The following is a 27,009-nucleotide window of genomic DNA, read 5'->3' as shown; positions in this document are numbered from 1 at the left end:
GCGCCCGTCCCGCCCCCCGCGCGCTCCCGTTGGCTGCCCGCGTCACGTGCGCGCCCCGTCCCGAGCGGCCCCGGGGAAGTTCGCGTAGGACGCGGCGGGTGCCGGTACCGGGGCCGTGCGGGGCCGGGAGGCGCGGGCGCAGCTCGGCCGAGCCCACCGAGAGCGGCGTGGAGCGGAGGGGAGGGAGATGTCACCGGCAGGGTCGTCACCCCCGAGCCGGTTCTGGGTCCCGGGAGGCTGGGGGAGGGGAGGGGGCGGGAGCTGCCCGAGATCCCCCTCGCGGTGCCGCTGCTTTGCTTTGGGGTGGTGGGATCTCGATCGGGGCCCCCGGTGTCCCCACGCCGGGCCCCGCGTCTCGCGGTGTCCCCACGCCGGGCCCCGCGTCCCCCCCGGCCCGTCCACCTGCCGGGCGGCGTCACCGACTAAAAATACCCCGCGGGGGCCGCTGCTGTCAGTGGGGGCGGCGCGACAGACCAGTCTCCGGGGCGACTCCGTGAAAGTCCCGGCGGGTCCCCGACCACAGGCATCGCTTGGTGACTGGCTGGCACCGGGACCATGGCTCTCCTGGTCACATCCCGGTGGTGACATGACCGAGAGCCGGGTCATGTCCCGCTGTCCGTCCGTCTCCTTGCAGGTGTCTCTGGGCTGTCCCCATGGCAGAGAAATCGGAATCCCGAGATTCAGAGAGCAGCTGGGTGCTGGCGGGCAGTGAGGTGAGGGCCGAGGGCTCCCAGGGCAGATCCCGCTGCTGGGCATCTACAGGGCAACATCCCAGAACAGGCGACCCCGTGCCTGGGGACCCCTGGGCCACCACCCTAGGGCTGGGAATCCCGGGGCAGAACCCCCAGGGCTGGAGACAAGGCAGCACCCCACCTCCTGGGACCCTCTGGGCAGACCCTCAGAGCCTGCCCAGGACTGTGGGCAGAGTGAGGCACATGGAAGTTGGGGTTGAAGTTGTCACCCCATGTGTCTTCCCCCTTCCCGTAGGGTCTGCCCATTGACACGGTGGGTCCAGAACAGGAGTCAACCTGCCACGGGGCTGAGGATGAGGAACCACAGGAGGAGGAGGAGGATGAAGGCAGCCAGGACACGGCCACAGGCAGGCAGCCTCCATGGGGATGGGGCAGGCCTGGTGTCACCACCTCTGCCACTGCCTTACCCCCATGCTCTGCTTCTCCCCAGCCGTGACCACCAATGGTGCCACCACCTTTCCTGGCCGGACTCCACCGCCCGAGGTCAGCGGGCAGGGAGTGAGCCAGGACTGGGGGTGCTGGGCAGCTGGGAGTGAGCCAGAACCAGTGGGCTGGTCCTCCCACAGGGACACCCCACACACAAGCACCTGTGTCTGCAGGACCCAGAGGAGTGCATGGGCCCCAGGTCACAGGCAGTGCCTGCCCCAGACGGCTCCACAGAGCCCAGTGTGACAGAAGGTGATGAGCAGAAGGAATCTGATGCTGAGGCTGAGCCACAATCCTGCCCTGACACCCTCAAAGCAGGTCAGGACCTCGCAGGGGACTGTCCTGGGGGAATCTGTTCTAAGAGTGCTAGAGACAGACCCTCCCTGGTCTCCCATCAGGGCCACCAGTGGAGGATGGGAGCTGCACCAGCAGTGACAATGACACAGAGGGGTTGCGGCAGCGACAAGGCCACAAGGCCCATCCTGGCCCACCCACTGGCACCCTTGCCCCACACCGGGGGACACCAGACACTGGTGGAGAGGATGGGCTCAGCATGAGCAAGTACCTTCTGGGTGCCTTGGCACTGGTGGCTGTGGGGCTGCTGATCCTCACTGGTGAGTGGGGGTCCCGGTGGCTGAGGGCCCAAGGACAGTGTGTGGTCCAGATATCCCCCTCATTGTCTTCTCCTCTCCCCAGGTGGCATCTATGACCCAGCAAATGGTGAGTATGTGGAACTATCCCGCCTGAGCAGGGGCACATCCTGCAGTGGCCTGGACATTCAGACCCATGTCCTCCTCTGCAGGCCCAGTGGAGAGCGTGGGGAGCTGGGACTTGGCTGCTGGAGAGCAGGAGTTGCTGCTGTCCCCCGACAGCAATGTAAGAAGGGGTCCTGAACAGGGCTGAGTGAGGTCAGGGAGTGTCCCAACCCCCTCCGTGGGGCTCCCAACCTTCCTGTCCCCCAGGACTCGCAGCAGAAGCCTCCTCTGCCAGATACTGGGGACCCGGAGGGCGTGCAGTCCATGAGCCAACTCCTGGACAAGCTGGCCAAGGAGAACCAGGAGATCCGGCTCATGCAGGCGGAGCTGCAGGTGAGTGCCTGGTGTCCCAGTGTTGTGTCCTGGTGATGCTCTCCTGCTCCCACCTTTCTCACAGCTCGCTACCGCTGCCTCAGGCCCACAAGGATGAGCTGCGGGCGCTGCTGCACAGGAGCGAGGGCGAGGCGGCCGCGGCGGGGGCGCAGCAGCAGAGCTTGGCCGCGGAGAACGCGCGGCTGCGCGCGGCGCTGGAGCGGGAGGGCAGCGCCCTGCGCGACGCTCGGGCTGAGCTGCAGCGCTTGCAGGCCAGGGGGGCACCGGGCAGTCCCGGGGAGCCAACAGCAGAGCAGCCCCGTGCCACAGGTGCCCCAGCGTGTGGCAAGGCTGCGGCACGGTGGCACGGTGAGCTGGGTTTGCTGCGGCAGGAGCTGGGGAACGCCCTGGAGCGTGTGCGGGGCTCTGGGGATCTTGAGGGGTTTGTGGAGGAACTGAGCACCGTGGAGCAGCGCTTGGCCCAGCTGCTGGAGGCAGAGGGGGCCAGGTCCTCCCCCACACCCTGGAAGAAGCCATTTAAGGTGGAGAAACAGAGCAGACAGCACAAGCAGCACAAGCAGCATAGCACCAGCGGGACCCCTCACGAGCGGGAGAAGAGAGAGCATGGCAAATCCCACGGACACAGGAAGGATGCCCGGACCCCCCATGAACACAAGCCAGGCAAAACCTGGGGGAAGCCGTCTCACAGCCGCCCCCAGCACGGTTCCCGTGAGCTGCCCCTGCTCGAGCGGTACCGGGCACCGCAGGGCTGCTCAGGGGTGGCCGACTGCGCCCGCAAGGAGGGCCGGGAAGTGCTGGGCACTGCACTGCAGCCAGTGCAGAAGGCGCAGTTCCTGCAGCTGCTAGAGAGTTTCATGGGGCGTCTGGGCTTGAGGGGGCGCTTTGGGGGCCTGGCAGCACAGCTGGACGGGGTCTTTGGGGCCGACGGGGTCTTTGCCCATGACCGCCTGCGGTTTGTCGACTTCGTGGATGACGTGGAGGAGCTGCTGGAGGAGGTCGCTTGGCAGGAGGGGGGTGACAAGAAAGCGGCTGATGGTTTTGAGGAGTACATGCTACAGCACTACAGTGGGTGAGCTGGGGCAGGTGGTGCTGGGGGTCGCAGGGGATTTCCCTCCATGGCACCCCATCCCACTTCCCCTTCTCTTGCAGCACACCCGGGAATGAGTGGGGCCGGAGAGCCCCACAGCAGCGCGGCACACGGGGGTAGAGCCGGGGCCAGCTCTGTGGTGTGCCAGGATGGTTTCCTCACCACAGCCTTCACCCAGCGCTCCCACGCAAGGGCTCCCCATGGGCTGCTTTTGCAGGGCTGGGAGCTACCGTTGCACCCTGTAGGGCCAAGTAGGGTCAGGTCCCTGACCAATGCACTGTGTGATGCTTGACTGTCACCATGAATAAAGTCACTGCTGGGCAGAGCTGTGTGAGTGTGGGGAAAAAGGGGATGCTGTGGGGGGCAGAGAGGGAGGGTGCTGAGGGAAGAGGTTCCTGGGGAAAGGGGACATTTAGAGGAAGAATAGGGAGACTGAGGAGGAGAGAGCAAAGGGGCATGGGGTGTGGTGGGGCAAAGAAGGGGGTGCTGGGAGGGAAGAGAGTGCAGGAGGGAAGAAGAGGTGCTGGGGGAGAGGGAGTGCAGATGAAAAGGGGAGGCAAAGGGGAATAGCGGGCATTGGAGGGGAAGGGAGCTGCTGGGGGAGAAGAGACGGTGTTGGGGGAAGCTGGGGGGAAAGAGGGAGCGTTGGGAGGAACAAGATGCTGGGGAAAGGGGGGGTTCAGAGGAGAATGGGGTGTGTGAGGAGCAAATGGGGCGCCTGAGGAAAGGGAGAGGAAGGGGGCAGGGGTGTGCCGGGGTACAGAGTGCGGCGGGGAGGGCGAGCGCGTCCTGGCCTGGGGGGTGCGGGGGTCGGAGCTGCGGGGCCAGACCCGCCCTGCAGAGGGCGCCGGGGGGCGGGGGCGGGGCCAGGCGGGGCGGGGCGGAGCCAGAGGGGCGGGGCGGGATCAGAGCGAGGCGGGGCGGGGCAGGATCAGAGCGGACCGGGGCGGGGTCAGAGCGGGGCGGGGCGGGGCCAGAGCGGACCGGGGCGGGGTCAGAGCGGGGCGGGGCGGGGCCAGAGCGGACCGGGGCGGGGTCAGAGCGGACCGGGGCGGGGTCAGAGCGGGGCGGGGGCGGGGCCAGAGCGGACCGGGGCGGGGTCAGAGCGGACCGGGGCGGGGCCGAGGCGCCCATGGCGGCTCCGCGCGTGGTGCTGTTGCTGAGCGGGAAGAGGAAATCGGGGAAGGATTTCGTGGCCGAGGAGCTGCGGAGCCGGTACCGGGCGGGGCGGGGCCGGTTCCGGGCGGGCTGGGGGCGGGGCCGGTACCGGGGGACAGGGAGGCCGGGACTCGGCCAAGTGGAGCCGGTTCCCGTGCCAGTCCCGCTGCCCGCTCTCCCGCAGGCTGGGCCCCGACGTCTGCACCATCCTGCGCCTCTCCGCGCCCCTCAAGGAGCAGTACGCCAAGGTACTGTGCCCGCCGAGCTGTGCCGGGACACTGTGTCGTGCCGTGCTGGGCCACGCTCACGCCGTGCCACATGGGACGTGCAGTGCCACGCCGTGCCGAGCTGTGCCGTGCCGTGTCGTGCCCACCCACACTCATGTCTTACAACACTGTAATGTGCAGTGCCACGCCGTGCCGAGCTGTGCCGTGCCGTGCCGTGCCATTTAGTGCCGTGCAGTGCCACACCATGCCGAGCTGTGCCGTGCTGTGCCCACCCACACTCATGCCTTGCAACACTGTGACGTGCGGTGCCACACCGTGCCGAGCTGTGCCAAGCAATGCCATGCTGCACCACGCTGTGGCTCTCCCCACCATGCCATGCTGTACCACACTGAGCTGTGCCTTCCCCTGCTGATGCCATACCACACCATGCCAAGCCATGCCGTGCACTGCCACACCATGCTGTGCCATGCAATGCTTTGCCATGCTGTGCTGAATTGCGCCATGCCACGCCATGCCACGCCAGGCCATGTCAGGACATGCTGTGCCGTCCCACGGTCATGCTGTACCACTTTGTCTCAAGGTGTGCCATGCTGTGCCGTACTGAGCCATGCCATGCTGCGCCATACTGAGCCATGCCATGCTGTGCCGTGCTGAGCCATGCCATGCTGCGCCATACTGAGCCATGCCATGCTGCACCATACTGAGCCATGCCATGCTGTGCCATACTGAGCCATGCCATGCTGCGCCATACTGAGCCATGCCATGCTGTGCCGTGCTGAGCCATACCATGCTGTGCCATACTGAGCCATGCCATGCTGTGCCATACTGAGCCATGCCATGCTGTGCCGTACTGAGCCATGCCATGCTGTGCCGTGTTGAGCCATGCCATGCTGTGCCGTACTGAGCCATGCCATGCTGTGCCATACTGAGCCATGCCATGCTGTGCCGTACTGAGCCATGCCATGCTGTGCCGTACTGAGCCATGCCATGCTGCGCCATACTGAGCCATGCCATGCTGTGCCGTACTGAGCCATGCCATGCTGTGCCACGCCGCCTGTGCTGAGCCACGGCGTGTCGCACCTTGCCGTGCCATGCCGTGCTGTGCCATGCCATGCTCCATGGCCCAGGTCATGCCCGCTGATCCCCTCTCCCCACAGGAGCATGGCCTCGACTTCCAGCGGCTCCTGGACGCCAGTGCCTACAAGGAGACGTTCCGGCAGGACATGATCCGCTGGGGCGAGGAGAAACGCCACGCCGACCCCGGCTTCTTCTGCCGGGCAGCGGTGGAGGGGGCGGTGCAGCCGGTGTGGGTGAGCCTCTGTGGGGGCACCGGGGGTGCCAGAGGTGCAGGGTGGGTGCTGATGGAGCCCCCACGCAGGTGGTGAGTGACACACGGCGCCTCTCAGATGTGGAGTGGTTCCGGGACGTCTATGGGGACGTGGTGCAGACCGTGCGGGTGGTGGCTACGGAGGAGACGAGGAAGAGGAGGAACTGGGTCTTTGTCACTGGTAAGCAAGCGAGGGGCAGCTTCCCCAAACACAGCACCAAAGCCAGGGTTGCCCCATGGGCACGGGTCTGCTGCCTCCCCTGCCATTCCTTGACAGTGGGAGCCAGAGGCTTTGGATCAAGCCCTCCAGATCTGGGGGTGAGGCCGTGGTGCAGGGGACAGACCAACAGATTGTGACTGTCCTCGGGGCCTCCCTGGGCTCTGCTGCTGCCAGGAGTGGATGATGCCGAGTCTGAGTGCGGCCTGGACCAGGGAGTGACCTTCGACTGGGTGATCACCAACAATGGGGATGAGCTGGCCCTGGATGAGCAGCTGGAGATGCTTCTGCAGTCACTCCACAGAAGCCTATAGGTTGTTGTCCTCCCACTGAGGCTTGGGGCCGGCATCCCCTCGCCAGCCCCCCCAGCATCCCCCTCTCCACCTCTTGGCAGCACTTCCTGTTCTGGAATAAAGCTCTGACATGGAGAACCACTGCCACACTGGGGCTGAGTCTCATTTCTGGGAGAGGGACACGCAAGCGATGCCCGCCCCCGCCATGGTTTCACCAGCTTTTGGGGGGGCAGAGGTGCAGTTTAATTCCTTCTGCCTGGGCAGGGGGGTCACCAGCTGGATGCTTAATGGTGTCTTTTATTAAGGTTTCCAGCAGCCAATTCCCTACGGATTATCTCTGCTTCCCAAGCTCCTACTCTAATATCCGCTCCTCTCCTGCAACAGCTGGGCATGGCCTGGGGTGGGGGGTGGGCTGCAGGATTGTAGAGGGGGATCAGGACCCTTATGTGTATGTATCTATACCTATATATCCCATACTCTGGGTCTACCATCACTCTGACCCCCACTGTGGGGACGTCCTGGGACACGCACACACACACTCACCCCTCCCCTGCCGTTCATGGGGTGATCCACCCCCAGCATGGGAGTACCCCCTCCAGCTGCTGCTCATAATCTCCAGCCTCTATAAGGGGATTAGGGGGGGTATATAAGGGGAGGGGAATTTCCACGGGGGAACCCAGGATATAAAACTGATGAGGGTCTGTCTGGAACTTGTCCGTCGGGGCACACTGGTACCGGTGCTCGGTGCAACCCGATGCACTACAAGTCCCGAACGACCCCGCAGAGATGCAGGAGCCGGGGGTGTGATGAGGGGGGGAGATACAAAGCGGGGAGCGGGCGGGGATGATGTCAGCCTGCGGGGAGCCCCAGCGTGGCCAATGGCGCTGCGGGGCCGGGCCAGCGGCAGCGGCGGGGGCGGTGGCGGCGGCGATAGCGGAGAGCGCACGGCGCCCATTCATGATCCAGCGAACGGGGCCGGTGGCCAGTAAAGCGGAACCGGTGCCCTGTAAAGCGGCGCCGGTACCGCCGCTATGGAGACATCGGGGCATCTCCACGATTCGGGCGTGGGGGACTTGGAGGAGGATGGTCGGTGTCCCTGCCCGTTACCGGGGGATGAACGGTCACCGCCGCCGCCCTCCTCGCTGCCGCCGCTCCAGCACAGCCTGTTGCACTCCTCGCCCGGGTCGCTACGGGCCCCTCCTCCTCCTCCCGCCGCCCCCGCCGCCCTCCACCCTTCCTCCCGCCACGGCAGCCAGCTCAACCTCGGCGACCACCCAGCGGGCTCTGGGGTGGCGAGTGGCAAACACCGGCAGCCCAGCCCCTTGGTTCATCGGCGGGACAGCAACCCCTTCACCGAGATTGCCATGAGCTCCTGCAAGTACAGCGGGGGGGTGATGAAGCCCCTCAGCCGACTGAGCGCATCCCGACGGAACCTCATCGAGGCTGAGCCGGAGGCACAACCCCTGCAGCTCTTTGGTGCTGGTGGACCTCCTGAAATCGTCGTCTCGCGTGAGGACAACCATGCGCCCACCACCCGCCGTCCCACCCGCCCACCCGCCCGCCCGGCCCCCACCACCTTTGCCAAGGGGCCCAAGCGCAAGGCACAAAACATCGGCTACCGGCTTGGGCACCGCCGGGCTCTCTTTGAGAAGAGAAAGCGCCTCAGTGACTACGCGCTCATCTTTGGCATGTTTGGCATCGTTGTCATGGTCATTGAGACCGAGCTCTCCTGGGGGCTCTACTCCAAGGTACCGATGGGGCCAGGGGTGTGTGTGTAGGGCTGGGGGCACCAGACAGTGACTGGTGGGGTGAACGTGGAGCCGTTTGCCCTATCTGGTGTCCCATGGGATAAACACAGAGCAATCTGGCCCAGCTGGTGTCCCATAGGATAGGCATGGAGCTCTTTGGCCCATCTAGAGAGGAACAGGGTCAGACAGGCTGGCTGAGGACTGATGGGGTGTCCACAGAGCCTTAGTGGATGCCGTAGCCACAGGTGTTGGACAGGACAGCCACGGGACTGGGGGCTGCCGGGACTGTGTGCCAGTGGGTGCTGTGCTGAGTCCTGCCCCATGCACCCACAGCGACAGGCACTGACCCACTGAGGTTTGTGGTGCCTGTTGCTGGCATGGTCAGGTGCTCCTCAAAGTGCCATGCCCTTTGTGGTGCGGCAAAGCACCCCCTCCCTCCTTCTCCTCCCCCACACCCCTTCCTTCCATTTTTTTTCCTTCTTTTTTTGCAGGACAGTGTCTTTTATTTATAATTCTCCCCCCCACGTCCCTTCCAGCTCCTGCGCCCGGGCTGTGCTGGTTGGCAGCGATATGAATAACTCTTTGTATAGACATCTGTCATGTTATTTATACCTATCCAGAGAGGGGAAGGCATCGGCACCCGCGCCAGCACCCATGGGCGTCAGCGGGACGGCGCTGCCGAGGGGACCAGGAGGCAGCCAGCAGGGTCCCTGTGCCACAGTGCCACCAGCAGAGGGGAAGGAGCAGAGTGGAAAGGGGCTGCTCACCACTTCCTACCATTATCCAGCATGGGCAGTGGGGAGGGCAGTGTGGGTGGAGAAGGTGGAGGAAGGGAGGGATGTGGCTGGGGGTCCTGTGGGTGGGGGGGACCCTGCTGCCTCCCCATAGAGGTGCCTGGTGGGGGAGGTCCTGAGCACCGTCTGGCCATGGCTGACAGCAGCAGTGGGTGTGTGGGGGCTGCGGGCAGCAGTTCCACTGCTCTGTCCAAGGCAGTGGGAGACCTTGGTGCCAAGCTGGCATCCCTGGTTCCCCTGCCAAGGGAGAAGGATGCTTCACTGCCAGAGGCTTTTTCTGGTGGTTCCCACTCTCCCTTGGCAGGAGCAAGGCCAAACCACCTTCCCCCACCTGTGCCAGCTACCTGTTGAGCCACAGCTACCCTCACAGTCTCCATGTGCCTACTTGCCTGATGCCAGAGTGACTGTCCATCCTCACCAAGCTGCCAGCAGCACCACTGCCATGCTCGCTGGCCCTGGCACGCTGGGCTGCTTTGTCAGCTGGGGAAGACCCTGTGAGTCAGCGCTGCCACCGTGCAGCAGCTGTGACCTGCTGCTGCACCCCTGCCCCACTGTGATGTGAATGCTTGTGCTGACAACCACAGGGGGCAGAGGAGTCCTTGGCTCCGGCCCCCCCCCCCCGGGCCCTTGGCTGGATCTACAGCAGTGGGCGACTGTGTACAAATTCACCCCCAGCAACCTTTGGTGGGAAACCAGAGCTTGCCAGCAGGGACACGACCATGAGCATGGGAGAACCTGTGGTCAGGACCAGCTGCTGTTTTGCAGACTGGGATGTCGGCACTGGCCCATCTCTGACCCTGTCCCGCAGCCCCAGCCACACCACCACATGCTCCCAGCCAGAGCATGCCAGGGCTGAGCTGGGAAGGGAGGTCACAGTGGCAGGGTTTGCCTGCTCCCTGCCTGTCACTCAAGTATGGGCACAACAGGGCTTCTCCTGCCTATGGGACAGCACTGCTGCTTCCCACCACCTTCATGGCTCTGTTGGGGTGAAGCATCCTGCCACGCCCATGGCGCAGTGGGACATGTGCCCCATTTTGGTCAAGATCTTATGTTGTTTGCTGCAAGCATGTGATCCAGGAATGGCTCTTCAGACCTGACACTGGCAGGAGGCACTGCTAGATGTAGTGGGTAACATTTGCCAGGTCAGCCAGTGGGTGCCTGTGCATCAGGCAGAGCTGGTGCTGCTGGGAAGGGTCTGGCCAGAGCTGTCTTGGCACATTTCTGCCCCGGAGTTTGCCTATTAATAGCTAGTGTTTGGTCCCAGCACTTCTCTCAACACCAGCCATTATATCCACACAATTGTGAGGCCAGAGCCAAGTCGTTAACAATGCGTCACCACCTCCGCAACAAATAGTCCCTTCTCGGCGTGCAAACGCCCCGCAGAGATGAGGAACACCGGCGAGAGGGAGCCGAGGGAGGCTGAAGGCAGCCCAGCACACTGACAAGCCAAGGAGGGCGTGCCATGAGCTTGCCAGATCTCAGTATGTCATGAGTGTGCTGGGGCTCATCATGCTAGGGATGGTGGGGGGTTGTGGATGGTGCAGCAGCAAGGCAGGTTGGTTTGGGGATAACACCTTGGTGAGGGGCTGCCAATGCCCTGGCACTGGCATGATCAGATTGTGGCTGACATCCTCGTGAGCTTGTCAGTGTCCAAAGGAGACAGTGAGTCTTCTTTTTGCAGCAGGGTCCTGGGGACCAGCCACTTCGGCCACCAGTGAATCAGGGGCTGGTTTAATTTACATAGGACTAATTAGCAGGAGCATTTAGACCATCCATTTGGGTGCCATAATATTGGGCTCAGACTGGATGGGACCAGGGCATTGGCTGCACACATCTCAGTGAGGGGAGGCTGGGAACTGCACTCAGCAAAATTAAATTAAAAAAGAGTTTTGGAGAAAGGGGCCATGGTGTGGTGGTACCAGTGGTACAAGTGGTGCCAGAGGTGCCAGTGATGCTGACAGTGCTGATGGTGCCCTCACTACTGTGCCAAGCTGCCTAATGTGGGGACTGAGACAGCCAAAGTGCTGTTGAGGGGTAGACAGTAGGTGCTGGGGGGCAGCAGTTTCCTTGGGGTGTGGAGTCAAGTGCCAGCAGGGTCCCACAGCTGTATACTCCCTAATGCCTTCCCCGCTCTTGCCCTGCAGGACTCCATGTTCTCCCTGGCCCTGAAATGCCTTATTAGCCTCTCCACCATCATCTTGCTGGGCCTCATCATCGCCTACCACACACGGGAGGTGCAGGTAGGTCCTGACGTCATCAGTGCCTGGCAAGGGGCTGCTGGGGTGGGCTGAGGCGTTTTCCAGCCACCTGACTGCAACATGGTATCTGAGCTCACAGCCTTCATGGAGCCTCCTCCCTCCTTGCCAGGGCCTTGAGGGGCAGCAAGGCATCCCAGGGGGATGTCAAGCCAGGCACAGAGGGGTCTGTCTGGGCTCCAGGTGCCTGGTGGATCTGCTGGCAGGTGAGGGAAGTTGCTGCTGAGAAGGGCTTGGACCAGCTGAGGTGCCAAGGAAAGCTGTGAAATCCTTTCCTAATCAGGGCTGCACATTCTCTTCCTCCTTGGGAAGTTAAAAGGGCTTCCAGTTTGTGGCAGGAAGGCTGCACTTCCCTGTGGGATTGAGCTTCGGCACGATGCCGGCCTGTTTTGGGCATGGGAGGAATGAATCACCAGTCAGCAGAAGGAACATCCCGGGAAGGGATGTTAAAGCTCCCAGTCCTGAGTGCACCATAATCCCTACTTGTCCCTTTTGGGACTGGGAGACAGTGTGGCTGTGCCAGACAGAGGGCTGGCAGCAGCATCCTGCTCACTGCCTGCTTCTGTCCCCGCAGCTGCCGCCCCAGCTCAGACTGCCCTCGTGGGGACCAAGGCTGGGGGTGGGTGCTCAAAGCAAATACTTGAGAGCTCTGGTTTTTGCTGGAATAATGTTTACCCTGGGGGGGGGGAGCAGCCAGGGTCAGCTGGGCCAGCCATGCCCCGGTGCTTGCTGCTTCCTCTGCCTGTTGTTCCTGGCAGCTGGTTGTGCAAACAGCATCCACCCGGCACGGCGCTGGTCATCCCAGCTCTCCTGCCTTGACCAGAGCCAACAGCCACTGCTGTCCCTCCTCACTACAGTCCTGGCTGCTCTGGCAGGCCAGTTACACTGGCAAGGAAGGGAATGAGGTTGGTTTGACTTGATCTGCTCCAGACAAAGATGTGCTGGCTGCTGATCACCCTATTATCTCCTGAGTGTTCTAAAGGCATTGCTGAAAATTCAGCCGGGATGGAGAGGAGCTGCCAGAGCTGTAAACCCTCAGCTTCTTGTCCCTCTCACCCAAGGGAAGGGCTGTGCTCACCCAGCCACGGCACTGCCAGACCTCTCAGCCTCCAGGAAATAATGACTTCAGGCTCTTCCCTCTGTATTCCCTCTTCCTCTCTTGTGCAGAGCAGCTGTGCCTGCCCCATCCCTGGAAGTGTTCAAGGACAGGTTGGATGGGACTTGAAGCAACCTGGTTTAGTGGAAGGTGTCCTTGCTAATGGCCAAACATTGGAATGAGATGAACTTTAAGCTCCCTTCCAGCCCAAACCAGTCCGTGATTGTGTGATCCTACTAATTGTGTTAATTAGTCCTTTGGGATACTTGAAGAACTTCCCTTACCTCAGTTTCTCTGGGGCTGGGTCATTACTCCACCCCCAGCAATGTCTCTTGTGCCGGGTGGAGGTGTGGAATTTGTCATCCCTTGCCAGCACAGCCTTATCGCCACAACACATGAAGGAGCTCAGCACTGGCGAGGCTGCCAGCTCCAGCCAGGGTGTTTGAGGAGGTAGAGCCCCCCTTGTCCCTGTGCTTGGAGTGCCTGGGGCTGTTGGTGTGTTTTGGTGAAGCTTTTGTGTCCATGCTGCATCTTGGTGGCTTTTCTTGGGCTTCGCTTGTCTGGAGATGCAGTGTCTGGTACACTTGTTCCTTCCCCTGCTGGAGCCAGTGATGTTGGAGATTCTGGGGATGCCCTCTTGAGTACCAGAGAAACCACACCAGTTTTCCATGGAAATACACAATGATCTTTCACAAGTGCAGAGCTGGGAGGGGCTGGCTCAGGGGAAACCTGCCCGAACCCTGCCTTGCGTCTTCTCTTCCCTGCCCTGGACTATGGCAACACCCCACTATGCAGTCAAAAGGCTCCTGCCTTTTTCCTCTTGCTAATTTGTTTATTTTAACACCCTTTTCCAGGAAGGAATGGGCTGTCAGCTTGCTAAATGCCTGAGGATCTCCCTTGACAGCTTGGAGCATTTTTATAAACATTTTCTCAAACAAAGCAGCTAAAAGGAGCAGAGCTTTCCCTACAGAAAGGGAGGTGGCCAGGATGGCCACTTCATGAGTCAGTCCTGGTGGCTTCTGCCATCCCCAGGGAGAGCCCCAAGTGCCACGCAATGCAAGCAAGGCAGTGGGCCCAGGTGCACTGGTGCCTCTGGCAGGGCAGGAGGTTTGTCCCTGAGCTCAGCACCAGCCAGGGCCATGCTCCTCACCCACCTCCCACCCACTGCCCTGTCTGGAGTGGCTGTGATATGTTCTGGACCCCTGGGCAAGCCAGTGTCGCTTTGTGCTTGCAGGGTCGAGGACATGGACAGTAGCACCGACTGCCACTTCCCCCTTGGATCCCATCCTAGTGGTGTCTTTGCCCTGTGTTGCTTGCAGAGAGGCTCTGAAAACATCCCTGCTGCTGTGGGTGACTCCAGTGTCCCCGTGGCACCAGGGAGAAGCTAATGGCAGCCTCAGAACAGACTTGCTGAGGCAGGATGGGTTTGGTGACTCCCAGAGCTCTGGTGGCATCCCAGAGAGGCCAGCCCGAGCTGCCATCCCCCCAGTTCCTGCAGAGACCCTGACTCCATCACTGATGGTGGGAGAGGAACTGGTGTACCCGGGATGAACCGGTGGTTGCCATGACAACTGGATCCCATCTTCACCAGCAGCTGGATCCTCTGCCTGTGGTGTTCCCTCCCCAAAAATTGCCCTGGAATTCAGGATATGATGGCTGTCAGTGACACGACTGCAGTGCCAGTAGGAGTGGAGGGGCTGGGGTGGCTCGTGCTGGTGCTCTTTGGCACCACAGCTCACCTGTTTCTGTGGCCCAGGTGAGGGGGCCGTTCTGGGAGGTGCTGTTTGAGTGAGCTGTCCCCATGTCATGTCTGGTCATGTGCTCGAGACCAGGCCCTTAAAGCTTCCCAGGGTGTCCCCAGCACTGTAACTATCCCTGAAACACACTGGCAGATCAGCAGAGGGGCTGGTCATTGCTCATTGTCATCCTTCCTTCTCAGTCTGTCCCCTGCACTCCTGGCCAAGCCACAGCCAGCTCCTTTTGGCTCTGGTGTCAGACCCTTCAGTGTCTATGGTGGGATGCCAGTGAGGCAGGTTGACTGGGGCCACCAGTAACCACGTGGTTTTGCATCCTGGTAGCTCTTTGTAATTGACAATGGAGCCGACGACTGGCGGATAGCGATGACGTACGAGCGCATCCTCTACATCAGCCTGGAGATGCTGGTTTGTGCCATCCACCCCATCCCTGGGGAGTACAAATTTTTCTGGACAGCTCGCCTGGCTTTCTCCTACACACCTTCTCGGGCAGAGGCAGACGTGGACATCATCCTGTCCATCCCCATGTTCCTGCGCCTCTACCTGATTGCTCGGGTGATGCTGCTGCACAGCAAGCTCTTCACCGACGCCTCCTCACGCAGCATTGGGGCACTCAACAAGATCAACTTCAACACCCGCTTCGTCATGAAGACGCTCATGACCATCTGCCCAGGGACAGTGCTGCTGGTCTTCAGCATTTCCCTCTGGATCATCGCTGCATGGACAGTCCGTGTGTGTGAGAGGTGAGAGGGGTTTGGGAAGTGTGGTACTTTGGGATGCCTGGTGGCTCAGGATGAGTGGTGGTTTGGGATATGTGACAATTCAGCATGCATGGAAGTTTGGGATGCATGGTGGTTTGGAATGCTCAGCAGTTTGGGGCACGAGGTAGTTCAAGATGAGCAGCACTTTGGGATGTGCAGAAGTTTGGGATGATCAGTGGTTCAGGATGTGCAGCAGTTCAGGATTCAGGGGGATGTGCAGCAGCTCTGGATGCTAAGCAGATCATGGTCTGGGATGCATAGCAGTTTGGGATGCTCAGCAGAGCTGCAATGTCCCAACACCCTGTGAGAGGGACCTGGGGCTTTGGGGCCTCAGCAGCCTTGGGTTCCCCCTACCAAGCCCCTTCCCCAGGGCAGAAGGCAGAGCAGGGTCAGTCCTGTCCTCACAGAACAGTGCCTTGGGCCTGGCAGGGTCCCTGTGCAAGGGGACGGTGTGCAGTGCCAGAAGTCCTGGGAGTGTGGGTGGGGGACATGGAGAACAGCAGGAGCTAGGGGACTGTGTATTGGGAGAGGCCAGAGGTGCCTCTGGTAAGTGACAGGGCCTGGCTCAGGCTCTGGCATCACTGTGACTGACTGCCATGGCAACACTGCGGTGAAAAACCCACAGCCAGATGGCATCATGCCAGCATCGGCATGCCTGGCGCCGGTGTTGCTGTGGTGACTGGCCTGGTGGGTACCATTGCACCTCCATCTCTCAGGGACCTGCCATCACTCTTTGTCCACCAAAGGAACCAGGGGGCCGTGGTGGTGACATCCCCACTGCTGTGTCGGAGGGTTTTCTCCATGGCCATGGTACAAGGTGCCAGCAGCAGATGTTCATCCCAGGGCAGGGAGGGCAGGGCTCCCACAGGGTGTCCTGCGTCCTGTTGTGGCAGCTTTGTGTCATCCTTGGGACTGAAGTGGAAGGGAACACACCCCAACTGGCATCACACAACTACTGGCACCTAGGGTCAGCTGGGACACCCAGATTGCTTTTAGAGGAAGCCCGCTTGTCCTCTTCCCCAGTGTGGTACCTGTTGCTCTGGTCACCCGGCAAAGGAGCATTAGGGCAGCTGTAAGTGCTGGGGCAGCAGCATGTGACAGAATGCTGAGGTTTCATGAGCTTTTACAGGCTGTGTTTGCCTTCCTGCCTCCCTTAATGATGCTATTTGTATGGGCTGGATCCTCGGGTACTACTGAATTGTGTTTGGGCCTCCTAAACAGGGAGCAGGCAGACAGGCACTCGGGACACACACAGGCGGGTGATCTCTCACCTGGCAAGGCTTATGTTGGAAAATGCAATATAAATGAAGAATCTTTAGAGACAAAAAAATTCCCAGAAATGACAGAGACGGGGTGCTGCAGATCACCAGCATCAGAGTTGCCATCACCTCCCTCTGTCTACAGAGTGGCAGAAGTGAACTCAGTTGGTCTGGAGATATGTCAGCCTTGGGGGATGCAGGACTGGGGGGATGCACAACCCATAGGACGTGCTCCATGTGAGAGAGTCACACTGTCTCTGGGGCATGTACCAGCCCTGGCTGTCACACAGCTCCCACAAGGGCCACCCTGAATATGTCCCTCTGTCTCCTTTGATGGCAGGTTGCTGCACTGGCACTGGAAACCAGTTTTCTGTGGTTTGCAGGACCATTCCCAACCAGCACCCAGTGGGGCCAGGCGGCTCAGAGGTGGTTGTCTTGCTCCAAGACATCGTCCCCGGGATGGGGTGGCACGGCCATGGCAGGTCCCCTCGGCGCCGTGGGCTGCTCCACTGCTTGTGGGTGCAGCATCCTCCCGTGCACGCCGGGGGGCCGCAGCTCTCCGAAGGCAGCGAGTCGCTTAGCAACCTCGCCCGCTCGCCTGGCCACCGCACACAGCCGCCTGCGGTGCCTGCGGTGCCGCCAGCGCTGCCGGGACTGCCCGCCGACGGCGCGCACGTGTGCTCGCACGTGTGCCTGTTCGTGCAGCCAGCCCACCCCCGGGGCCAGGGTGCAGCCAGCCCCGAGCACCGGCCGGGGCTGCCCAAAGCGATGGGGTCTTTTCAGCCGAGGTAGTGCTGGCGTGGTGCGGGAACGGGGTGATGCTCGTGTCAGCCAGTGATGGGGTGGCTGTGGCCTTAGTGAGGGCAGGCGGGCGAGGGGACAATGAAGAGCTGTGCTGAGGTCGGACTGATTGCAGCAGTCCTTTGCATGAGCCGTGGTGCATGCCAGCCCCTCTGGTTTATCAGCTCCTTCTGCCCAAAGCACTGCTCAGAAGGGAAGGCTGTAACCCCCTTGTCCAGCCTGATGCTCTCAGGGTCGTCTCCTCAAGAGATTCCATCCTGTGTGATGAGCTGGGCTCAGGTCTTTTCAGGGGAATACACTGACCTGGATAGGGGGTGTGTGCCACTGCTGGCACTGGAACTTTGGGGAGCCCCACTGTGGTTATGGGCTGTAGCTCCGCTGGCCATCTCTGCCCAGAGCAACTTTCGCCATGGCTGAGGGTGCTTTTTCCTTCACCAGGATCTCATTTGAGTCTCCAGTTACTTGAGGGAAAAACATTTCAGAACAGGAGAAAACCCAACTGCTCTGGGAGCAATGAGCTGGGAGCTGGGATTGCCAAAAGCTCCATCTGTTTTGCTTCTCGTGGTTCCATGAAGAGGCTGGGAGAAGCCTTGCTGGGGAGGCAGGAGAGCAACCATCCTGTCCATGGTGGGACAAAGGGGCTCCTTGCCCCTGCCCAGGGCTCTGGGCCAAGTCCTTCTGCAGACTGGGCCAGGCCCTGCTCTGCTGCCAGGAGTCAACACTGCATCCCCCAGGATGTGTTACCTGCATGGCTTGGCCAGGCTTGCGCCAGCGCCGGGAGCCGGAGGCGGCTGGGCCCTGATTGCATGTTTGCTGGAGGAGCTGCAGCAACAGCCTGGACAGCTGGAGTCATTGCTGACCTCACAGCTCAGCAGGGACATGACCTGGACAGTTCACAGCATCCCTGAAGCTGCTGCCACTCCACGTGTGCCATGTGAGCCGCTGCCCCGCAGCACCTGAGAGCCAAGTGGATGCCACAGGCGCAGGAGGATCCATTCCTGGCTATCGTGGTAGGGCTGTTGATGGCAGTGCCCTGGGGTGGCACAGCCCGGACTGCAGCACCGGGGGATGCAGGGACGGGTGCCAGCGGTGGCTGCTGCAGTCAAAGGCTTTGCAGAGCCACAGCTGTTTCTCCCATCAGCACCACATGACACTGGGGACACAGGGAGCAGGACGGGGATGTGGTGACAGGTCTGACTGAAAACAGAAACCCTTTCCATTGAGGTTTTGTTCTGATTTTGTCCATATGGGTTTTCCTGTTCCAGAAGTTGTGCAATCACGGCTGTTATGGGACATCCTGCTGTGTTGTTAATCCTGAACCCCAGCACAGCCCATGCCAGAGGTGCCACTGTACCCAGGTGCCCCCATTTCTCCTGCATCCATCCCTGTCCCCTGCTGTGACACTGATGTTCATGTCTCCTTGGCAGGTACCATGACCAGCAGGATGTAACCAGCAACTTCCTGGGTGCCATGTGGCTCATCTCCATCACCTTCCTCTCCATTGGCTATGGTGACATGGTCCCACACACCTACTGTGGGAAGGGAGTCTGCCTGCTCACTGGCATCATGGTAAGGGCCATGCCACACTGGCTGCCAGTCCCGTGGGCTCTGCCTGTCCCCATCACAGCAGTGGGGCCACTGGATTTTACAAGGACCCATTTCCCAGCCGTTTCATCCATGTACAAGACATAATGGCTTCAGCTCTGAGGCCTCCCAGCCTGGAAGCTGATGGAGCTGTCCTAGCTGGTGAATTTGGGGTGGATTTGGACCTGCCTTCAGTAAGCGTGCAGGGAAACACCAACAGTAGGGCCAGTGATGTCCCCAGGGAGAAGAGGGGTGCTTGAGCCATCCTGGTCCACACCACTCAGAGTGATTCCAAATGCTGCTGGCTCCTGCCAAGAGCTGAAATCAGCTGGAATCCCTTCAATCCCTGCCAGCATCACTGCTCTGCCATGGCTTCTCTTCCTTCTGGCCAAAAAACCACTGTCCTCCTGGGCCTCTGGCACGCCTGCTCTGAGGCACCCATGAGGTCTCCCAGCTCACTGGACTTTCCAGCCAGGGCTGCCAAAGGAGTGGCTGGAGGCCCTGGGGTTGTGGCTTCTCCACGGATCCATCTGAGCACCCAGTGCCCCCGTTCCTCACTGCCTTAGCTGCAGGGCCTGGGGTTGGAGCTGGCCCTACTCGCAGCTAGGGCAGCCTGAGCTGGCACCCCATGGGACCCATCAGCCAGGGTGGCTCTACCCACCCACGGGTATTAATTTTATATTGTCTGCAAGTCTTTGATTCGTCTCAGATGAGGTTGGACACCATCAAGGCTGGTGCTATTGGTGGGAGCCAAGGAAGGGAGAGTATCTCTATGGATGGGGACGATGCAGTGATTCTCAGGGTCCTGGTGCTGTGGCCTCTCAAAGCTCTCCCCCAGCCAGTGATTAGTCTGAAGTGAGGTACCAGCTGGCAAAGTGTCCCCCACCCCCAGCACAGCCCCCTCAGCCACTGGGAGTGGGGACCCCATGCCCACTGGGGCTGGGGGCTCTACTGGGTTTCCCAAGCGACAAAACCGGGTGTGGTCACCTCTCCAGGAAAAGAGAAGTGACGGAAGCTGAGAGTGTACAGCGAGACCTTTGAAGATGTGGAAGGATTCAGCTCAGGGCACCATGTTAATTAATGACTCTTTATTAAATTAAGGAGCATTTGCCAGGCTGGCATGGGTCTGCTGGTGGGGAGAGACTCAGCTGGTGCAGGCAGCAGTGGGCAGAGCTCAGGAGCACAGCAGGGAGGCTCTGGAAAGAGCCCCTTGGCTTTCCAGAGACAAATGTGAACTGGATATGATGGCTTGTGCACAGATCTGGCCCAGGTGACCACGAAAAATGAGCTCCCAGCTGGTGCTTTGGGGAGACATGGTGATTTGAGGGGTCCTGATTTAGGGCCCCTTCCCTGCTCTCACCCAGATTGCCTGGTGCTTCCCAAACCCCTCTCCTGCCGTGTACCCCTCTTGGGAGTGGGGGGCTCCCCATCCTACAGGGCTTCAGCACAGGGAAGAGTCCTGGCCTGTGGTGGCACAGGCTCACCACTGACCTTGTCTCTTGCCCTGGCCTCTCCTGTTAATTACCCAGCCCACTGTCAGCCACTCAAGGACACCCAGGCTCTGTGACACCTCCTTGTTAGAATAATGAGGAGGGCACATAGCTGTAGTTAATTAGGGGATTGCAAGGGTGAGGGTGTAAGTGCTGCTGTTACAAAGGATGACAAACCATTTCCCCAACTGATCTCCCTGCACAGGGTGCTGGCTGCACAGCACTGGTGGTGGCTGTGGTGGCCAGGAAGCTGGAGCTCACCAAAGCTGAGAAGCACGTCCACAACTTCATGATGGACACACAGCTGACAAAGCGGGTAAGGTGGCGTGGGGGGCAGCAGGAGCAGGGGGCCTTGTCATGTGCCAAGAGCTGGGGATTTGGGATGCCATGGCAGGAGGAAGGTGCCAACATCTCTAGGTGTGTGTCCTGTGGGCACCATAGTAGAAGAAGTTGTCCAAGTGCCATTGATGCAGGACAGGTGCAGGTGTCACACTGGAAACAAACATCAGCTTTGATCTGGGGATTCAGACAATACAGGATGAGCAGCCACACCTCAGAGAGAAAAAGTCTCATTTTTTGCCTTCTGGGAGGATAGACCCCTTCTTTTGCAGAGCATGATCTCACTTCTCTTGGTGTCAGGAGGACAACTGGTTTTTGGTAATTTGGCGCTCACTGCAGATAAGAGCCACACTGTGAGGCTTCTGTTGTTTCCATCCCTGAGGAGGGACCTATGGCCTGCAGGGGGGCTCCACGGAGTCACTGTCTTGCCAGGGTCTGGTGTCACATCCCTGGCAGCACATGGGGACTGCAGGAGGTCTCTGGTCTCAGTAGCCTTATCATGGCAAAGCATCAGCAAACCAACAGTGGCATATGATGTAATGGGCTCTGCGTGCTGGAATATTTTTTAGAAGGGATGGTGACAAAATGAGCATCAGCACAGCTCTTTAAAGGGTGACCTCCCAGGGGCAGGATGTGACTATGGCACCTGCTTTGCCACAGAGAACAGAGCCCCAGGCAGAGCCACATGCTGGCCAGAGCCCTGACGGCCCAGGGATAGTCAGGACCTCAGTGTGACCGAGCCGGAAAAACAAACAGCTGGTCAGCCCCCTCCTCTGGCCATGGATATGGATCTGCAGGCTCCATGCCAGGCAGACAGCAGCCAGTTCCTCCTGGAGTGAGCAGCAGAGCTGCGGTTTAGCTTGGGAGCCTACGGAAGTCACATCCCAGTGCCGGCAGCCTGACCAGGACCTGCCAAGAGTGACAGATGGATGAAGGAATCAAGAAAAACTCTGGGATTTTTTCTTTTCCTTGAAGCTTAGGGTACAATTTCCCATGCAGGCAAGGAGCCCAGTGCCAAAGCATCAGTGCAGAGTAGGACAGTGATGAGGGTGCCAAGAGTTCTGCCTGTCCTTACTCCTGCTTGAGCTGCCCATCATCCCTTGTGAGGCTCAGCACCTCGCTCCAGCTGGGGCCAGTCAAGTTCTCTTGCAACACCAGTTCATGGCAGAGCCAGACCAGTGTCTTTGTCAAATCCCACATGCTGGGGTCTGGTGACCTGCAGCCAGCTCTTCTTTTGCAGATCAAGAATGCAGCAGCCAATGTTCTGCGGGAAACGTGGCTCATCTACAAGCACACCAAGCTGCTGAAGAAGATCGACCATGCTAAAGTCAGGAAGCACCAGAGGAAGTTCCTACAAGCCATTCACCAGTAAGGGGCCACACACAGGGCTGGGGGCATGTTGAGCCCCAGATGAACTGGGGTTCTGTCCCTGGCAGGGGTGTGGGGACAGTTTTCCATTGCCTAGATTGCAGGCAGCTCTCCAGCTGCAGTTTGAAACTGGGGCGGGGTGTGCAGCCATAAATCTCTTTGCTTCTCCCCAGGTTGCGGAGCGTGAAGATGGAGCAGAGGAAGCTGAGTGACCAAGCCAACACCCTTGTTGACCTCTCAAAGGCAAGTCCCACAGGGCCCTTGTGGCTCAGCCAGACTACCCAAGTGTTTCTCTTCACTCAGAAAACTAAAGCAGATCTGGCTGACCACAATATGCTCCAACTCAGTAGATACCAGACAGGAATAGCTGCTGTGGGATGGCTGCCCTTGCAAGGCAGGAAGAGAAACATATACGTGAGCTGGGGGCTTCTTGTACCCCCTTTTGCAAGGCTCAGCAACACAGGGGGACAGAGTTTCCTTGCTTTGATGTCTAGGGATGGTCACAGAAGCGTTGGAGCTCTCAGGCTAAAGGGCAGCAGTGGCACTTAACCCCTCCAGCCATGCTACTAACTCCTCTGCTGTCCCCTATGTCTTCTCCCCAGATGCAGAACGTGATGTATGACCTCATCACTGAGCTCAATGACCGCAGCGAGGACCTGGAGAAGCAGATCAGTGGCCTGGAATCCAAGCTGGAGCAGCTCAGTGCCAGCTTCAACTCCCTGCCCCTGCTGATGGCCGACATGCTGCGCCAGCAGCAGCAGCGCCTGCTCACGGCTGTCCTGGAGGCGCGGGGGGTCGGAGTGCCAGTGGGCACCCCCCAAACGCCTCTCTCTGAAAGCCCCATTGGGGTCAGCTCCACCTCCTTCCCCACCCCTTACACAAGCTCAAGCAGCTGCTAAAACGCAGCCCCTCAGCCCCCTGTGGACAGGGGAAGCATTTCCACACAGTTCACGAGGTCTCCGTGCACTTTCTTCTGGTCCTTGAACCGCTGCAGGACCCTTCAGCCAGAGCCGGTGGGACCAGCAGTGCCGAGCAATGCTTAGAGCTTTGCCAACGCCTTGGTATCGGGAATTGCATCCCTGTTCAGGTGCCTCTACACGTGGTGAAGGAAAGGGGACGGGAGGTGACGCCTCGGGCCAGCCTGTGCTGTGGCGTCTGGTGGCAGACAGGAAACCCACGCTCAATCTCAGGTCTTCACATTTGAAAACAAAACAAAACACCAAGTCAGAAGCACTGAAGCAACGGAGACACCAGAGGGAGAGATTTTCTCTGTGGGGCACTCCCCTCTCACCATTGCCAAGCCCCGCCAGGCAGATGCCAATGTGAGGGGTCCTTACACAGGCTCTGACCAACGCTGCCCATGCTCCATCCCATATCTTTGCCAGGACCCACAAGAACCCCCCTCACATTGCCAGCTGGGTGACAGTTTCAGGCTGTAACCTGCCTGGGGGGTTCTCTGGAGCTGTGTTTTCCGTCTGGGGAAGAACAAGGGACTTTTCTTTCTGCTCCTCAGTGTCATATCCTGCCTGGAGACACGTGCCAGAGTTGGAAAAGCAGTGCCTACAGCGTGTGGGACCATGCAGGGCTGCCTCCAGCCAATGCCCTGGTGGCCAGTGATGGGGCTGGCGGGCCAGCCCTGGCACCAGAGGGTCTCCAGGTGCTCACATCAGCGCCTGCTGGGAGCCCCCCAGCATTTTGAGAAGCCAGTGGGCTCTTTGCAGCAGCCTTAGAAGTGCTGGATGAAACACTCCATCAGCTCCAACCATCTCCACTTGTATCAGGAACATCCACACTCAAGCCCAGCTGGCAGTGTCGGATCCACCGGGGCCAAGCAGGAGCTCACTGGCAAGTGATATGGTAGCAGGGGTGGGTGCTTCATCTGTTTAAAACAAAGCCCATCGCCTTTATGCCACTTCTGCTGGGTTTGGTGGGGAACAGTAGCACCCTCTGGCACCATCTCGGTGATGGCAGTGTTGCCCATACCTGCCAAAGTGCAGCTCCATTTTAATTTTTGCTTGTGTTCAGCTCCCTGAGGTACCCCTGGGCATCACTTGGCTGCTTCTGGAACCAGCTGCTTTCAGTTCTGCTTTCACCATTTCCTCCTTTTTGCTTTCACCATTTCCTCCTTTTTGCTCCTCAGTTCTGCTCCAGTGTCGTGTTCTGGCTTTGCCAGGTCCTTGCATGGAGCCATGCAGGGCTCTGATTCTGGGGCTGGTGTTCACTGCTTTCCATGGAAACTCAGCAGAGAATATTTATATATTTTTAAACAGATGAAGGAACCATGTAATTACTCTGTGCTATTAATTACACCTCACCCAGCAGTGTCAGTAATTGTAATCAAAGTCACTGTGTTACTCCAGGTATACTCAGCCTGTAATGTTGTCCTTTGTAACTTTTCCCCTTCCATAAATAACGCTGGATTTTGTGCACACGTAGGGGCAGAGACACACCACCCTCCCACACCACCACCTCCCCACACCCAACGCTGAGGAATTTCTTTGCTGCCAGTGGTGTGAGGTGGTTATATTCGTTGTGCCCTGCAATTAGAGTTACACAGAAAACAAGCAGTAGTTAGTGAGGAGTTCTGCCAGCCTGCCGGCCCCAGGAGGAGGAGGAGGAGGAGGAAGGCTGCAAGGCAACAAGCAGGAGTGCTGTGAAATGAGCTCCTGGTGCTGCAGAGATGTTGGTAGCAGGGGAGCAAGCATGGTCATCCCCATCGCCTGCAGGAAGGCACATGGCCATCACTGCTGGTCCTTGTCTGGCGCGGGATACTGAGCTTCTGGGAACAAGCTGCTCTTCCAAGCTCTTGTGATTAGTGTCATTGATCTCCTGGGATGGCTGGGAGTCCGTCTATTCTTAGCCTGGCTGCCGCTGCTCCCCGTGTGCCTATGGGTGCCCCCAGTTCATCTTGCCCAGCAGACACTCCTGCCCATCTCTGTCGAGAGGTTTCTAGCATAACAATGGAGAAAAAGCTACAAATTCTGAGAAAGAGCCTGAAATGCAGCATTTTCTCTGGCCTGCAGGCAGCCAGTGAAGAAAAATGCTTCCTGAGCCTCAGATAAAAGAAATCTGCCTATGGAATGGGGCTGTCCGCAGGGTGAGATGCAGAAATGTGACCTGGAGTGTCAGAGAGCCAGAGGAAGTATTGATGTTCAAAGATCAATATTGCCAGCAGGAACCTAGGGATCTCCCTTCAGGCTCATGATCAAGTCTGGGAAAACTAACCGAGTGAGACAAGAGCACATGTCAGCTCACAGGACTTGAGGTGCTGGAGAGGGAAAGGACCACGGCAAGAGCACTGGGGTTGCACCTGAAGTAAGAGACCCTTGTCCTGGGGCAGAGCTGTTGCTGTCACAGGATTTCAGCAGGGCTGGGGTGGTGGATCCCTGCACACCCCACACCCTGAATCCCCTGGCCTCACATCAGCACAACCTGCACCCCAACAACTCTTCTGCCTGGGACCTGGCAGCCCTGGGTCTGCACCCTATGCCCTGCACTTTGCACCCTGCATCCCACCCACCCCTGCACCCTTATCCCACACCCTGCATCCCACCCACCCCTGCATCCTTGCACCTTCATCCCACACTCATGCACCCTGCACATGCTTATATCCCCATCCCACCCCCTGCATCCCACCCACCTCTGCACTTCCCCTCCCACACCCCTGAACTCCCATGCCAACCCCCAGAGACCCCACCCCACCCCTTGCAGCCCATGAACCATCCCCACCCTGCACCCCACCTCCTGCACCCCAGTATTTCACCCACACACATGCCAGTGCTTCAGCACTGGTGCCAGTAGCCCTGACCCGTTGCCCTTGGCACCAGACTCCACTAAGGCCAGCACTGAGACTTATCACCCCCTCCAGCTGGGCTGCCAGGACGGCAGAACCACCCCAAGGCAACAGTGAGGGCAGGCATGGGGGGAAGCCATCAGTGCATTCCAGCCTGGAGTGCCCACTCAAAGCCTCTGCCCTGCTCCCTGCCAGCAGCTCTCGGTCACCAGCAGCCTCAGCTGGCAGGGCTCCAGTAACTGGCTCCAGTAAATGCTCCCCAGCCAGTGCTGTCTGCACACCTGAGATCATCCCTTTGGATGCCCTGAACGGCATCTGGACAAACAGAGAGAAGAGCTGGGATCAGTGACCAAGGTGGAGGAAAAGCACAAGAGCAAGACTGCAAGTTCTGATTACAGAGAGATGCCAACCTCCTGCAGCTGGGAAGCATCTGACCCCTGCTCCAATTGGGACCAGTCCCTGATACCCATCCAGGACCCACCTAACCAAGCCAGTCCAGTTTTTGACACAGCCTTGGGGGTTTTTTTTAGCTCCACGACTCTCCTTCCTGCACCACCTGCAAGGAAACATCCTAGAAATACCGGAAAAATGCCACATCCCCTCTGGAAACTCACAGACAGTTCTGTCCAGACTTAAGGAGCTTTGACCTGGGTTTGCAACTTGCCTCTGTACTGCTCGCTTCTTTTTTAATGATAGGGGAAAGCATAATAGTTTATTTTAACTATGAAATATATTGCTATATTATAATGGTTATGGTAACTTTCAATCATGCTTTTGTACCCAACACAGCTGTCAGCGGGCAGCGACGCCAGGCTGCTGCCAAAAATGTCTGTTTCTGAGTACAGCCATTGCTGCCAGTGAGGGTGGAGGACAGGGGGAAGGGAGGGGCACGGGACCCCAGTCGTTATCCTTTATCATCCAGGTATTCATTCCTGTTAACTGGAAGCTGAGCTCTAGCAGGTCTGGATCCATGTAGCCCAGTGGCACCAGAGCTTTGCTTGTCCCAAGGGAAAGGTCTAACCCCCTTTTCTCCCAGGGTCTGGAAAGCCATCCCCACCAGGTTGTCTCCTCCAGCTGAAGGAGTGACCTGGCCCTTGGGCACAAGCTGTGCAAGAGTCAAACCTCCCCCTTTCCTCCAGGATAGAGGCTTTTGAGGAAGCAGTGACATGGAGCACACTGCTTCCCTTCTCTAGCCAGGCTCTTGGCACATTTTCATGGAATCATGGAATTGTTAAGGCTGGAAAAGTCCTCTAAGATCATTGAATCCAACTGTTAACCCAGCACTGCCAAGGCCACCACTAACACATGTCCCCAAGTGCCACATCCACACATGTTCTAAATCCCTCCAGGAATGGAGACTCCAGCACTGACCTGGGCAGCCTGTACCAGGAC

General features: G+C 59.4%; 3 protein-coding genes across 5 annotated transcripts; all 3 read left to right on the top strand.

Moving 5' to 3' along the window:
- The first annotated feature begins 42 nt into the window (after positions 1-42).
- PBXIP1 (PBX homeobox interacting protein 1) lies at positions 43-3,676 on the top strand. 2 transcript variants are annotated; one of them, XM_071579381.1, is made up of 11 exons: positions 43-104; positions 635-713; positions 988-1,099; positions 1,183-1,235; positions 1,352-1,496; positions 1,577-1,792; positions 1,875-1,898; positions 1,981-2,054; positions 2,141-2,266; positions 2,350-3,335; positions 3,416-3,676. In XM_071579381.1, the coding sequence occupies exons 2-11, from the start codon at positions 654-656 to the stop codon at positions 3,471-3,473; spliced, it is 1,854 nt and encodes a 617-aa protein (XP_071435482.1). In that variant the 5' UTR covers positions 43-104; positions 635-653; the 3' UTR covers positions 3,474-3,676. The 2 variants fall into 2 exon arrangements, with proteins under 2 accessions (XP_071435482.1, XP_071435483.1); XM_071579382.1 differs by lacking the exons at positions 43-104; positions 988-1,099 and having other exon boundaries at positions 649-713.
- A 775-nt stretch (positions 3,677-4,451) lies between these two features.
- Positions 4,452-6,722, top strand: PMVK (phosphomevalonate kinase). The gene is made up of 5 exons (XM_071579405.1): positions 4,452-4,568; positions 4,696-4,759; positions 5,896-6,048; positions 6,117-6,246; positions 6,460-6,722. The coding sequence occupies exons 1-5, from the start codon at positions 4,486-4,488 to the stop codon at positions 6,594-6,596; spliced, it is 567 nt and encodes a 188-aa protein (XP_071435506.1). The 5' UTR covers positions 4,452-4,485; the 3' UTR covers positions 6,597-6,722.
- Positions 6,723-7,493: 771 nt separating this feature from the next.
- KCNN3 (potassium calcium-activated channel subfamily N member 3) lies at positions 7,494-26,519 on the top strand. Of its 2 annotated transcripts, none has more exons than XM_071579483.1 (8): positions 7,494-8,323; positions 11,262-11,357; positions 14,547-14,965; positions 18,471-18,612; positions 20,323-20,433; positions 21,697-21,824; positions 21,998-22,067; positions 22,427-26,519. In XM_071579483.1, exons 1-8 carry the CDS (start codon positions 7,607-7,609, stop codon positions 22,721-22,723), a joined length of 1,980 nt encoding a protein of 659 aa, XP_071435584.1. In that variant the 5' UTR covers positions 7,494-7,606; the 3' UTR covers positions 22,724-26,519. The 2 variants fall into 2 exon arrangements, with proteins under 2 accessions (XP_071435584.1, XP_071435585.1); XM_071579484.1 differs by lacking the exon at positions 7,494-8,323 and adding an exon at positions 10,511-10,598.
- Positions 26,520-27,009: the final 490 nt, after the last annotated feature.

This window comes from Pithys albifrons, chromosome 30 (genome assembly GCF_047495875.1).
Source record: "Pithys albifrons albifrons isolate INPA30051 chromosome 30, PitAlb_v1, whole genome shotgun sequence".
Taxonomy (NCBI): domain Eukaryota; kingdom Metazoa; phylum Chordata; class Aves; order Passeriformes; family Thamnophilidae; genus Pithys; species Pithys albifrons.
Note: the sequence above shows the minus strand (reverse complement) of the source record. Positions and strands in the feature narration are given on the sequence as shown.

Bases quoted from the DNA above. Each gene is read 5' to 3' on its own strand.
- PBXIP1 (XM_071579381.1), top strand. From the start codon at position 654: ATGGCAGAGAAATCGGAATCCCGAGATTCAGAGAGCAGCTGGGTGCTG. The intron at 1,100-1,182 runs GCAGGCAGCCTC...GCTTCTCCCCAG, and splicing joins CAGCCAGGACACGGCCACAG to CCGTGACCACCAATGGTGCC. The intron at 1,793-1,874 runs GTGAGTGGGGGT...TCCTCTCCCCAG, and splicing joins GGGGCTGCTGATCCTCACTG to GTGGCATCTATGACCCAGCA.
- PMVK (XM_071579405.1), top strand. From the start codon at position 4,486: ATGGCGGCTCCGCGCGTGGTGCTGTTGCTGAGCGGGAAGAGGAAATCG. The intron at 4,569-4,695 runs GTACCGGGCGGG...GCTCTCCCGCAG, and splicing joins GCCGAGGAGCTGCGGAGCCG to GCTGGGCCCCGACGTCTGCA. The intron at 4,760-5,895 runs GTACTGTGCCCG...CTCTCCCCACAG, and splicing joins TCAAGGAGCAGTACGCCAAG to GAGCATGGCCTCGACTTCCA.
- KCNN3 (XM_071579483.1), top strand. From the start codon at position 7,607: ATGGAGACATCGGGGCATCTCCACGATTCGGGCGTGGGGGACTTGGAG. The intron at 8,324-11,261 runs GTACCGATGGGG...CTTGCCCTGCAG, and splicing joins CCTGGGGGCTCTACTCCAAG to GACTCCATGTTCTCCCTGGC. The intron at 20,434-21,696 runs GTAAGGTGGCGT...CTTCTTTTGCAG, and splicing joins ACACACAGCTGACAAAGCGG to ATCAAGAATGCAGCAGCCAA.